Source organism: Micrasema longulum, unplaced genomic scaffold (genome assembly GCF_059751315.1).
Source record: "Micrasema longulum isolate JH-2025_06_02 unplaced genomic scaffold, ASM5975131v1 h1tg000002l, whole genome shotgun sequence".
In the NCBI taxonomy this organism is placed as follows: Eukaryota; Metazoa; Arthropoda; class Insecta; order Trichoptera; family Brachycentridae; genus Micrasema; species Micrasema longulum.
This window is the reverse complement of record NW_028277211.1, coordinates 530468-544701: the sequence shown is the minus strand read 5'-3', so window position 1 is coordinate 544701 and position 14234 is coordinate 530468. Positions and strand designations below refer to the sequence as shown.

The following is a 14234-nucleotide window of genomic DNA, read 5'->3' as shown; positions in this document are numbered from 1 at the left end:
AATTACACAATTTTAATGTTGCGTTTTTTTCTTTTTAAAGTATTTTATTTTTAGATTTCCATGCTTGTACTCGTATTTGTTGTAAACCATTGATTAAATAAACCCATTCACTTCATTAATTTATTTGACTTATTTCACGTCTTTATAAAGACAAAAAATAAAACTAACAAAATATAAAACTAGTGCATTTTTAAGATTTACAAATAATCATTTCAATCTCAAATTACCAAATTTTTTTTAAAAACATTTCAGCGAAATTACGAATATTTAGACAAAAAACTTTAAAAACATCCTAATTTAAAAGGAATACCTAAAAATAAATAAAAAATATGATATTTAAAGAACAATTCAAATATGTAAATATATCACATTTTTCATAGAGTAAATTATATTTATACTTTATTTATTTATTAATATTCACGGCACGTGGTGCCTTTGACTATACAAAAAATACAAAGTGTTGAGAAATAAACACTTTAAATAATATACAGTAAATAAACAAAAAATAGCATAAAAAGTTTACATGTCCATATTGTACACATGGTTTCATACAATAATCACACTAACACATTGTGTAAAAAATAAATTAGTAAAGGGCTTACAAAAATTAAAAACTTAGAAAAATGATAATTTCTTGAAAAATAAAAAAAAGACAGATAGGTACGTTTATCTTAAATCATAATGATAAAAAATATACGAAATATAATTATACCAAGTGAAAGAGAAAAGTTATCATTAATACTCCTTGTATACAATTAAGTGTAAGTCTATACAATGACAGGTGCCGTGGCGCAGTTGGTAAGATGGCCAACTGTGAAATTAGCGTCGCGGGTTTGTTTCCCGCCAGTTGCAAGAAAAAAATCCAAGAAACATTTTTTTCTTAATTGGTACGGTGTAATTTTCATTACCACCTTCCATATTCCCCCTATCCCACCTGCTGACAAGCCTCTATACTTACTGGCTTGCTTGACTTAGCGGGTTATTCCTTTAAAAAAAAATAATCACAAGAACTTGTTTCTTTTTTGGGGAGGAACAGAATTAAAAACAAAAACATGATATAATAATTAAATATGTTTCGAAGTTGAAATGCAAACGGCCAGCTACGCTCTATGGATCAGAATGCAGGTCCATGAATAAGAAGCATGAGCAGAAAATGCAGACTGCAGAAATGAAGATGCTCAGGTGGTTTGCAGGTGTTACCAGGATTGATAAGATTAAAAATGAATAATACGTTTGCTGTTTGTTAAGGGTCTCACCTATTCCAAGTAACTAAAAGAGGCTAGACTCAGATGGTACGGTCATGTGTAGCGGAGAAATGACGATCACGTGATCAGATTTTTGCTATATATCCCCACACGAGCGAGAGTTCGAGGTCGTCTATAAGCCACCTGGTGGACCAATATTGAGAGGAACCTTAAGGAGAAGCAATTGACCAGTGAGATGGCACGAGACAGAAAGACTTGGAAACTGCGTACCAGAGGGGCCCACCCTAAGCAGGGACGACTGGGAAGAGTCAAGGAATAAGATTTCTCACATCTTTCTACAGCATTCTTTTATGTGGATCCATTTCCAGGTGCACCAACAATACATCTTTTCTTCCGGAAATAAAGCTGGCGGACAGACTCTCGACCATATGCCTCAAGTTTTCTCGAGTTTTCCAATATTTCGGTCATCTCGCGAGAAGAGAAAATGGTGGCCTGGAGAAGCTTGTTGTGATCGGCAGCTTAAAAGGAGGAACAAGCCAAGGCGGTCTCCCATGCGCTGGTCGGATCAGATGAAAACTACAACTGGCACATTGTTTGTGCAGCCTTCAAATGCGGGGTGCCGAGACAAGTGAAGGACTGCAGACTCGAGAGTACGACACGGTGGTCACAATCCTCAGTTATGAGGGACCCATTAGGAAGATGATCTCCTGGCTAGCTACGGGTAACTTCGTTCAAGCCTGGCAGGGCATTAATGACCTTTTTAATATATTGCGGTTTATTTATCATCATCATCTTTCCCCTATCCGCACTGAAAAGTACATAGGACACTGCATCAGCCTTTACTTGCAGCGAAGATATTTAGATAATTTTTGTTACATGTAGAGTGAGATGATCAGTCTTATACCCTAGATGCCAGTTCAGGAACAATGTAATATTGCAGTAGTATCTTTAAGACCAATAGTCCACGTCCACTTCGCCAGGAATCGAACTCAGGACCTTAAGAATGGAAAGCAACAAAATATTTCTTGAGTGCCATTTTACACCATTAAATTATTTTGAAATTTATCTCCATGTATTTCCCATATCATTGCTCAAAAATATGAGATGATAGATGCATCGATATTTTTATATTATAGTATAAATTAATATCATTTCTCGTATTCCTAAACTCAAAACGGGTTTTTATACCAAAATCGGAATATTTATACACAAATTAATTTCTGCTGTCTTCGTCGCTTGCATACTCGGAGTTTATTGCGTCAAGACAATTAATACAAATATGCAAATTGGGAATGTTATAAATATAGACGAGTGAATCAGGCCAAATAACTAAAAACTGTTTTTATAGCTTAGTTGTTAAAAACTAATACAGAAAATAAAAAACTTAGAAAAGCAAAAAAAAACGCACATATCTTACTTCACTATTAAGATACATTTCATTTGTCACTCCCCGACTACAAGTTACCAATACATTATTGCCAAAAAATGGAAATCAACATCTATAGATAGGGTTAAAATAGTTTTAATTTTTCTAACGTATTTGGTTATTTTATTGGCGATGATTTTTTAAAACCACTAATTATGAAATATAGAGGTTTTTGTTTATATGTGTATGTGTTAATATTTCATATTGTATTATTATTATTTTATAAACACTCTTTCAATAATATGTCATGTAAGGCAGAAAATACGTGTATAAATAAATAAATAAACTCTTCCAAAAATAAATTCCCAATTGAACAGAAAGAGTAGTTCCTAAAAATCGGAAGAAATCAGCTGGAAGAGGTCCCCAGAACCTTATGCTGCCTTCGAAAATCAAATTCCTTGTATTATTTACTATTTTTTTGTAAAAAGGATTTTTCTATATGTAATTCCTTGTTAAATCTAGTTTTTGTTTTAAATTGTTATCGGCACAGGCTGTTTAGTGGCATAATTAAACTTTTATTTTATTTTTCTTTCATGTTTGCTTTAAAATTTTGATTTAACAATATCCGAACCGGGATGTGGTCCCATGCCTAGTGCACTTCGCTCTTCCACAACTTAGCTCCTATTTTATAGGTTCTTAAGGTATGAACTTAGTTCCCATTACATATATACAATGTTGAGTTATTTACAACTCGTTGAAAATGACCCCCAAAATTGAAATATTTGGTGATCAATTATTTTTTAATTATTATGGTATGGTGTATATTCATATTCTATATATGTTTGTATTTATGTAGCTTTAAACAGGCATTTTTGTACCCAGTGAAGCTCCCATAAATGGATATTTCCTTTTTTTACATGTCCAATTGTTTTTGTTAATTCGTACTTTATACTATGAGCACTTATTTTTATTCAATATTATTTTTTTGTACTGCAAGTAAATTAAATGTACCAACTTTTTTGCCAATAAATGCCATATCTCGGCGCTGAAACTGAACTTTAAAATAAAATAATAAATGTAGGAACAATGAAACAAGTACTGGCTGAAATATTAATTTATTTTCTTACTACCTTCGCGATATTGTACACACGTTTATATTTATGTATTTTTCAGTTAACTTAAAACTACTTTAGCATTAAGTTGAAAATTCTTTGAAAACTTTCGTACAACAAATTTTACAAATCCTTTAATTATTTATTTGTTTTACAAGCTACACGAGTTTATTAAATAACGCATTTGTCTTTAGATTTTGGTGAATTAGAATTGAAACACAAAATATATTGAACTACATAATATGTTAATAAAATAAATAAATCATGTTATACCATCAATTGATTTGATGTGAAATATTGTGACACTACTTTGTATTATTTGGGTATGAAAAAGTGTTGATAATTTTGTAAATTGTATATAAAATCCAATGTTTTAATAATGCAAGACCTGGTTTTTATATATATTCAAACATTTTTTTAAAAATATCAGAGGACTTGACAAATAAATTGATTTCACATTTTGACAGTTTTTTGTTTGTTTATTCTTGTTTACATGCTATTTTTTTCCAAGTCTTATAATGCATTAATTTAACATTGTTCGATATTGCGGTAAATGTAATAAATCTTTGAAATATCGCGAATCAGCGTTGCGAGAAAAAAAGTCATTTGAAAAAATTCTTCTTAATTTTTTTCTCAAGGATTAAAAAATGCTAAATAACAAACGTCGCACTAAATTCATAATTATCAACTATGTGCAAATTAATGTATGAGTTATAAAGGAGTCTATTCACGACGCACTTTGAAGCCTGTCGTGTCCACTAATGCTTGTAAAATGTTTCGTGATAAGATACCACAAGGAACTTTGAAATCAATAACCTGGCTGTCAGTCAGTAATGCTAAATTGATACATTAAAATAGGAATAACTGATCTCTTAAAACTATACTTTATAATGTATATGATATAGCACCAAGCAAAATATATTTAAAATAAAAATTGGCAATAATGTACAAAAAACTAATTTACGAAGCAAATATTAAATGAACCTTTGTCCATTATTTCAATAAATACACGTATTTATAGCTAATAAAAGTACGGGATTGCAAAGATAAAATGGATAATAAAATGATATTTTGGTACGTCTTTACTTCCACAGAAATTATAATTTTAATACATGGAAGATTTTGGTACATTGTTTTTTATGCGGTTTGAATTTTCACTCAAATGAAAAACAAAATCCCATATCTACAAAAATCACAATCTTTTGGAAAAAAATCTCTGCATTATTTTCTATCGTGTTTTAAAACATGCGTCCTCAAAGGGGCAGTATATAAACTGTAGAAGGATTTAAGATAATATTGATCTACGTGAGCTTAAATTAATAGGATTCTATAAATAATTTTGTAATTATTTTTATTATAATATCATTAATTTAAACCCTACATTAGTGATAGTATATTTTATATATATTTGCAATAATATTTCTTTACATGACAACATTAAAATAATCGATTTGTACAACAGATTGTATTTATAATAATATATATATTTAAATTAATACTTTTAATTGTCTTAATTAATTGAATAAAGATCACGATTGATCGATATAATAGTTTTGTCACTGGTGTATCACTAACGTATTTGCACATGTTTCATTATATTTAATTATTTATTTTAAATCAGGGGGTGGATGATGACGTCAATGCACAGCAATGGCGCAGCATTCCCCCTCCTCTTGCACTCATTTGTCAACTATCATGACGTCACCGTTGCTACCTGCCGCTGACTGTTTAACGTCTAGTCCGTTCACCATCTTTTCAATGTTTTTGAGATCATTAGAGTTCGATTGCACTTTGGGGGAGGAGCTTTCTACGACAATTGGCGGAGGAGAGGCTGAACATGGTCTGGCCATCGGAGAAACAGATCTCCCGGTCTTCCCCGATGGAGAATTACTGAGACTTCTGGCGTGTCCGAAGTTCCCCGGCGTAACTTGCTCAAAGGCGGAGCCGAGCGGTGAGCTTCCTACTAAGTTCGTCTGCGGGAGAGTGTAAGGAGTAAAGCGATGCGCCCCAGATTTAAGCTGATGATGAAGGGAATTTGCTGAATACTGATGGTTCTGGTGATGCGCTAGATTCTGGTAGTGAGAGAATAGTGCGGGGTGCTGTGCAGCGAGAGCTAACTGGGCATTGAACAACAGTCCGTGGTTCATGGCGGCGTGGGCGTTAGAGAACAGTGATATCGGCGGAGCAAACGGATGTCCCGGGGGATACAGTCCAGGGGGGTAGAGGTAAGGTAACACGGGGGGAGGAGGGTGGATTGGTGGGCCGAGGGAGATGTTCGGAGACGGTGAAGGGTATTCTCTGGAAGGGCCGGGAACATCTCTCAGGGTCACACTGCCAGAACAGCTAGAATCACTTCCTTCTCTTTCAGGATCGTCTCTTCTTCTGTCCTCTCCAGTCTCACTCCCGCCTCCGTTTCCACCACTTTCGCTGGACATCTTGAACCAACCTGAAATCAAACAAAATAAAATTATCATTACTGAAATGGTTAACCAATTATTACGGACTGTCAAATTTTATTGTTTCGCATATTCATCGCATAGAAACCAAAGTACGAATATTTAAGACATGAATCAGGCAAATCATGAAATTTGGTGTAGAAACAAGAACTGACACTACCAGGACAAAGTATCTGCTTAGAACATCCAAAATGAAAACTTCAAGAGTAATCACAGAAATAATGCTTAGAGATTGAATCCCCAGTAAAAAAAAACAGACGGACCCATGGCACCAAAGATATTGTGTGATGGATCAGACCAGGAAGAAGACTCTAGAGAGATTTAAAGGCTAACCACCTTTTATATAATACAAAGTAACACAAAATTAAATTAACCTACAGTTATTGGTTTTTACAAGTGATGAATATCAACAAATTACATTAAATATTAAAAACGGAAGTTTAGCACAAAAATGTGATGAGTTTCCTTACCAGAGTGCGGGTGTCCCAACTGCATATGGTGCTGCAAGGAGGGCAGAGCTCCCAGAGGGTGGTGTCCCACGGGGGCGGGCGGGGGGCTGGACGAGGGCCCCACGACGTCCAGCAGCCTGTCGTCCTCATCTCTGGTGGAACCCCCGCCGCCCTGACCCAGGGTGTGCCCCCCGCGAGGCTTGTCCTCGGGCTGCCTGGACGCCAGCATCGCCTGCCTGAAGGACGAAGGACTGTCGTTAAATGAAGGGTCGTACCAGCTCTCGCGAACAACAAGTTTACCCGAGGGAGTTTATTACAGTTAATTTTAAATCTTAAAGTGGGACACACATAAACATATTCATATAATAACAGTGCACATATATTGAATTTGTTGCTTAGCACATATTTTAATCTTAAGATTACGACTTCTACTATTACCATCATATCATTTCCCCGAAGGAGTAGGCAGAGAGAATGGACCACCACACACCTCTATTCTGAGCTTTTTCCACATACATACATATTGTCATCCATGCACTTTAGTTGTATTTGCTTTTGACATGACCATACTTGAGATTTTGGTTTATCTGATCATGCCACCTTACGTTACTATTCATTCTCGACATATATAGTTGTTTTACCATTCTTTCATCATCCATTCGTTCTACATGATCAAACTATCTTAGTGATCCTTTCTTTATCTTATCGATTATATTATACCTGTCTCACATTTAAACTCTCGCTTTGATTCATAATTTGCAACCCTGTCATACATTTATTTCCGGCTTATTCGACACTGCTTTCTTTATTTATCTGCCAGTTCTATATTTCACTTCCATAAATAAGTGTTGAGACTAAAACTCCGTTGTACACTATCAGTCAAGCTTCGATTGACATATTTTTATGAAAAATTAGAGCGTTTAGTGCGTTGTTCATTTTGTTGCCCGCATTTGCTTTCCTTTCAATATCTTATTCTAGTCTTCCATCTCTTGAAAATACGCTTCCCAGATAAACAAATTCTTCTATTTGTTCTGTTTATGTTTGACTTGTTATGGAATTATTACATAAAATTTAATTAAAAGGCTTATAAAAAAGAACGAATAAAAAATATAAACGGAATAAAAATGAGATTCCGGATTCGATTCTCGACTAGGTTAACATTTTTTGGATACAATTTCATAGTCCAAGAATCTTAACCAAAAAAAAATTCCCCAAACCAATCTTGTCTTTTTGTAACTTTGTATAAATATTTTACACTTCTCCATTTAAATACAGTGAAACCAAAAGTTTTTTTTGAACATGCATTTAGCTATGATGATACATTTTAGAATAATGAAAACTATTATTAAAGTCAATGTAGTGTTGTGTTTAGGTACAACATTTTATTTTGTGCGGTGATTATTAATTTTAGTTTAATTTTACTCTTCTACGCAAACATATTATAAAAAAGCGCTTTTTTAAACAAACTTTTTTCTAATACACTTTCCGTGGTCAATAAACATTAATTAAATAAATTCACTATTTTGTTTACCCCTTTTCAAAACAGAATAGAGAATGATCCAGATAAGCATTTAAGGCAAATAATTTTGAAGAGCGTGAAAACTGTTTCGACTCGATGGCTGCTCACAGATAATCCTGAATAATGCAATTAAGATGATATTGATATAAATCTACCTTTTTGCGTCTAGGTGGGCGCATTCGTCTATCATTCTTGGGGTCTTGGGTCGGATTTCTGGCATGGTGTACGTGAAATATTGGTTTTGAACGCCGAGTTTAACTACACTTTTTCATTGTTTTTGTACTGGCACTTGAAGCGTATGACAATAGACGTAACAGATTATTGAACTGAGTTACATTTGGTTTACTAATGCAGGACCCTATGCACCATTGTGTGTGGAAAAGAGGATGATAATCATAAATTCTTAAGTGCATAATAACTTGGTAAATATAAATACATGTTTTATTTTAACTGCGAAAAATTGAATTTTTTCTCTAATGAGAATATAACTCGCATCCGCACGTAATAAAAATCAATATAGGTTCATTCCATCCCTTTATCCGCTCGTTGATGCACCCTTCCTTCGTACCCCGCTGGTAAATAATATCAGGATGAGACAGTGGTATCAGTTAGGATTATAGGGTTGCAATCTGCTAGCATCCCTTAATGCATCGGAGGCAGGGGTGATTTACTAAATAAACTCGATTCTTTATTTTCAATTCCATTCAAGTCTGCGGGGGTTTTAATTATCGTTATATTTGGATTTATTTAGTCTGTACTATTTTTGTACTGTTTCGTATTGTGCCCGAAATATTCTTGCTACTGTATTCGATAAACAATTTTTTAACGGTTGTTAATGATAGTGATATGCCCTTATTCCATTGCCATTCATTAGAAAAAACGTATTTTGATATGATTATTAAAAAATAAAATTGTGTTCAAGGCTCCTGTTAAAGATCACAGGTTGTTGTTACTAAATGGGGGACTTTTTTTATTATTTGAGAGAGTAAATGGCAGTGAAATGAACTGATTCAAATTTGAATACCCTGTAAGTGCGCAAAAAGCAGCGATTGTTTGAAAAAAGTAGTTTTTCACGAACCAACTTCGAAATGCACTCACTTATACCTATGTTACCTAAGTATGGTAATTAAAAAAAAACCTTTATTTGCTTTAGTAGTTTTTAAATGTTTTTCCGTCATCTAAATCTCTTTTATCCTTAATGCGGATGACTCGCGGTTTACGTATTCAATTATGAATTCTCCCTCTAAGAAGTGCTCCCCAAAGAAACCGACGCCGAATTTTAAAGACAATTAGCACTACCGAATTCTGTTTGGGGGTTAAAAAATATACTTCACCCCAAATTTGAACCTTTTAAAAATACAACACTAAACCAACGAGGTATTGGATGCTCCAAAAATATAAGGCTACAATCCCAAATAATGTCTTACTAAAATATTTTAACTTATAAAGATTCCCAATTGAACAACATAATGTGTACAACAGTTTATTAAAATAGCCATGGCTGGGGATCAGTAAGCATCAGTTTTTTTATTTTTATAAAAACAAATATTATTAACTAATATAATTGTACATACGTATAAGTAATCACTGAGGTGAACGTGATGTGGTAATGCCTAATTACATGTATAAATACAGTATGTTAATATGTGCAATACATTATTAGTGCTCTGACCCAACACGGGTCTTCTAGCGAGTCAGGGCAAGTTCACATGCATGTGTTATGTATTTCTGGTTGTGTTACTTTAAGCAGTGTCTTTGTATTTGATCAATCATTTGTGTATAATATTGACTGAATAAAATATATAAATATTTAGTATTATGTCGGCCTCGTGGTCAGGTCTCTGGTTCAATTCCCGGCATGCTTGTCATGAAATATTCATTTGAAAGGGTTGTTTTAAGCTATAATATACTTCTGGACTGGCACCTGAAGATTATGACTGAGCACTAATCATCTTACTTTCATGTTTCAAAGTAATAAGGTATGCAGCAGTTGGAGCACCAATACAGTATCCCATGCATTACCATTATGTGCGGAAAGGGAATGATGATGACGATGAAATAAAAATATAAAAATCATTTTGTCTTTTCGTAAGTAGTAACGAATGGCCTAGCTATTTAAACGTGAGTCCTATTCAGACTTATCATCATCATCATTTCCTTTCCGCGCCTAATGGTGCATAGGGCATTGCATAAGTCCACCAATCGCAGCATTTCTTGATCATTTTTTTTTACACGAAGGTAAGATTACGTCTTACTTTCATGTAAAAAATAAAGATTAGTCTTTCGCTTCGGGTGCCAGCCCAGGGAATATGAAATATTCTAGAGTGGAATCACCCTTATAAATAAATATTTGATATCAACCACGTCGGGAATTGAACCCGAGACCTCTTGCATCATAGGCAAAAGCGCTGACCATTACACCACGAGGTCGATACCGAAATAAGATTTAATGCGTTTTTACTATTTATTGAACTTTTTATTTCGACTTCATTGTTTCATTTTCTTTATTTCTTGTTTTTTTGCCACCCGTTGATTGCAAATTGAGAGTTGACAGGGGCGGCCTACATTAGGAGACTTGATTATAATAATGGTGAAACAGAGTAACCCCTAAATGGCAAAATACCACCCCCAGCCTTAATACTGTCACCCGTCCTAAAAAGGTTAACTGCAAACCCCAAATGTCAACACTGCCACGTACCACGCATCTATCCCAGAGGCGATATTTGCGGTACTTTTAGTGTTGAAAACTTTTACAGAATTGAATTTGAGAATATACTCAATAGGTGCAAAACTTATACTACACCAAAAATTGGCAGAATACACACATTTTTTTTATTGCAAGTAAGTAAGGAAATAATTTTTGTTTTAGTTTCGGAATTAAAACGGTTTTGTATGCTTCGGAAGAGTTCGAAATATTGCAAGAAACCTGCTTGCATAGGGCAAATAGAAATAAAACAAATCTGTGATACCCTGTCTTAAACTACAGTAATTCGTATTAAAGCATAACGTATGATCGCACTAGTGAGAATGGTCATAATATAAGTTTTGTAAGTAGTTATGTCAGGATGCTTGAAAAATTATGTGAGAATAAACATTAACATGAAGATTAGCAGCAAAATTTAAATTTTCAGGACTTTTGTTCCATCCGTCATGACATTATAGGATCAAATGCAGAGCAAACACTACAATTTACAAAAAAAAACCTCTAAGAGAGTCATAAATCAATACTCTCAGTGAAATATCTGGTAAGAGTATCCGAGACGACGTAAGAAACTCAAAGATAAGGGAAATATGCGAGATCGATTATGCCATTAGGTGGGGAAGGTAACGGAGAAGACTTTGAGGAGAATGAGGGTATCCGGGCTCCCACACATTGCATTGCGCAGCCAACCCCAAGAAGACAGCCGCCGGGTAGACCACCAAAGAGATGGCAGGAAGATAACATCTCTTGAAACACAAGCTACAATCCCACTAAGAAGACGAAGAAGTAAACATCTCAATTATAACGGTCGAAAAAAACCTTGACTAAAAAAGATGAGTTTTAGATGTCTTGTCTATGACGTTGAAGTGACTGATCATCTTGCCTTCATGTATCTAACAAATGTACAAATGCACAAAATACACTACGACTGGTGTATCACTTTAGTTTCCTATGCACCATTAGGTACAAAAAAAATACATGACTTTTGTTGTATTAACTAAACTCCGACGTGCTATTGTGGTACTTATGTGTCTGAATTTAAAAACCACGTTCCATACGCAAGAAAATTTCGAAACTAACAGAGGGGGGGAGGGTAGTTTATTGATAATGTCACCACCCAGCGGAGGTTTCTGGGTCCTAGAATGTGTCACCCTACCGACACGCTCCGTCACTGCCCTATCATTAGCGGGCCGACACTTTGCGGGCTTAAGATCACGCTTGGAAAGTCTACGCCACTGGAATTTTAAGGAGATAAAATACCAAGAATAAAGACAATAATCCGATCTATTACAATTATCTGTAAATAGAAAACAACGCAGATGTGATAGATATAACATTATATCTGTGTGTATTCTGAATTCCGAGGTAAGCTCTTCTGGACCCCGTTTACAGTGGGAAATTAAGAAAATAATAAACTGTTTATAAAATAAAATCAAATTTACAACAACAACAAACCATCACGCAGCGCCATTACCCCGTGGGGTATTAGGCAGAGAGGAAAGAATGCCATATCACTCTGTCTTTGCATACAGATCTCGCTTCCTCTACATTTGTACATCCTCTCATGTATGCAATTATTCTGACTTTTGACAAGTCCATCTTACTTGCACTAAGTATTAATTGAATTTCGAATTGTCCGTACGAAAATGTGTAAATTTGTACTGAAAACTTGAAGTATCTTCATCTGTAACCAGTTATTGAATGATGTTTCAAAAATCGTTTTTTTATTATTTAATATTTTATCGTTTAATTCACTATTATTTTATGGACCAATGAAGATAAATCTGTTAACCTTCCATGGTAATCGCGTAATGAACATTTCAGATATTGAAAATTATAAAACTCTTACTTATTAAATTAAGTACCTACAAATATTTTGAGAATGCTAAAGTTTTTGGATGGTAAAATGCAGTCAGAATAGTAAAAAAAATTGCACTGTATAAATTAAATTGAGCACATAAACCATTTTATAATATAAGGCTTTCGAATTCCTAGACTCCATATATTTTCATCTCCGAAAACATTTATTTTTTAATTTTTGAAGTTTCTTGAAAAAGACATTCCCGTATAAACTTCTATTTTTAATTAATAATAGACGTTTTACAGCCTAGATCTAATTAGCAAATAAATTAATGAATAAACCAAAAAACCGAACGACCGTTTTCAATTTGATGACTACCCTCAGAAAAATCCAGAAAGTCGTACAGGGGTCAGCGCATCCACCATTTTTAAAGTCCTGGGATTGATTTCTAACAAGGTAGACGTGAAATATTGATTTTAAAGATGGTTCTACACTGCAGTATCATTTTTTTCTGAACTGGCACCTGAAGCGAAAGACTAAACGCTTTACCTTCTATGTAAAAAAAGTGATTGAAATGCGCTGCAATTAAAGTGCTGATATTATGCCCTATGCGCTACTGGCTGACGATGATGACTATAATAATTATATATACAAAAAATTGAAATAACTGTGGGCAAATGATAAAATAAAAATTATTTTTGAATATAATATTAATGCATAAATTTAATGGGGACGTTAAATATCAGGCAATCAACACCTACTTAGTACTCAAAATATGCAGTTTACATTGTGACAATTTTCAACAACCCTTTTTCTTTTCAGGCAAAGGGTTGAAAGTGACAATAAGGGGATAAAAGAGCGATAATTCCACCCAAATACACCATTTGCTAAAGGGATGATGTTGTTGAAATTATAGAGATAATCATTTGGTAACATTCCTCAAGTTAAAAACGTTCATATTCTGCCATGAAAAATATTAGATGGGCTTTAAATATAGGTTTGTGAATGTAAAATGGTTTTAAAAAATTGAAACTTTGTTCCATCACTTAATATGAATTTAAATGGTACAATAAGTTACACGTGTACGTTAAAATGTAACTTTTCGTCATGGAAAAACCTATATTAAAATATGTTTTTATAAACTTACCGAAAACCTTACTTTTAGATTTTTTTTTATTTATAGAAACTCTAGTTATTGATGAATACAAACAAAATGGAAATGCTCCAAAAGCGATTTTTTCGATACTTTTATCTTACAAAAAATAATATCCATTATTGTATTCATAATAATTTCTAGCAGGGATGCTAGATTACAACACCCTCGAATCTCGACGTAAAATTTTTATTGGGAAACATTTCTATAAGCTGATTCAGTCTGCATTGCGTAATGGTTTTAACAGCTCGTACAGTAATGCAGACGACAATTTTCCAAATAAATACATTAAACAAATCTAATATAATCGACCATAAACTGATGAATTTCGATCTATCGCAACCACATAAGACAACGGACGCAGCGATCTCCGGTGATAACTGTCATCAAGCTGCAGCGAATCGGCTGGCAGGAACAAATATTACAGCTGCCTTCCGAGGTCTTTAACCACGCTCATCTATTTTACAACGCT

The 14234-nt window shown here is 34.1% G+C and overlaps 1 protein-coding gene and 1 non-coding gene across 9 annotated transcripts in view; both read right to left on the bottom strand.

The window, feature by feature from the left end:
• Positions 1–3670: 3670 nt before the first annotated feature.
• The window catches only part of LOC148285813 (T-box transcription factor TBX2-like), a 189477-nt gene continuing 178913 nt past the window's right edge, over positions 3671–14234 (bottom strand). For 5 of the 8 annotated variants that reach the window (XM_088238309.1, XM_088243476.1, XM_088242708.1 and 2 more), the window contains 2 exons: positions 6610–6839; positions 3671–6129 (listed from right to left, as the gene is read on the bottom strand). In XM_088238309.1, coding sequence (XP_088094435.1) covers positions 5363–6129; positions 6610–6839 — 997 coding nt within the window. In that variant the 3' untranslated portion in view covers positions 3671–5362. Of the gene's footprint in view, positions 6130–6609; positions 6840–14234 lie in introns of those variants that run through there. The other 3 variants (XM_088224674.1, XM_088225431.1, XR_015822489.1) reach the window with 2 other exon arrangements.
• On the bottom strand, positions 10465–10537 carry TRNAH-AUG (transfer RNA histidin (anticodon AUG)). The gene has a single exon. It is a non-coding gene; the product is annotated as a tRNA-His (tRNA).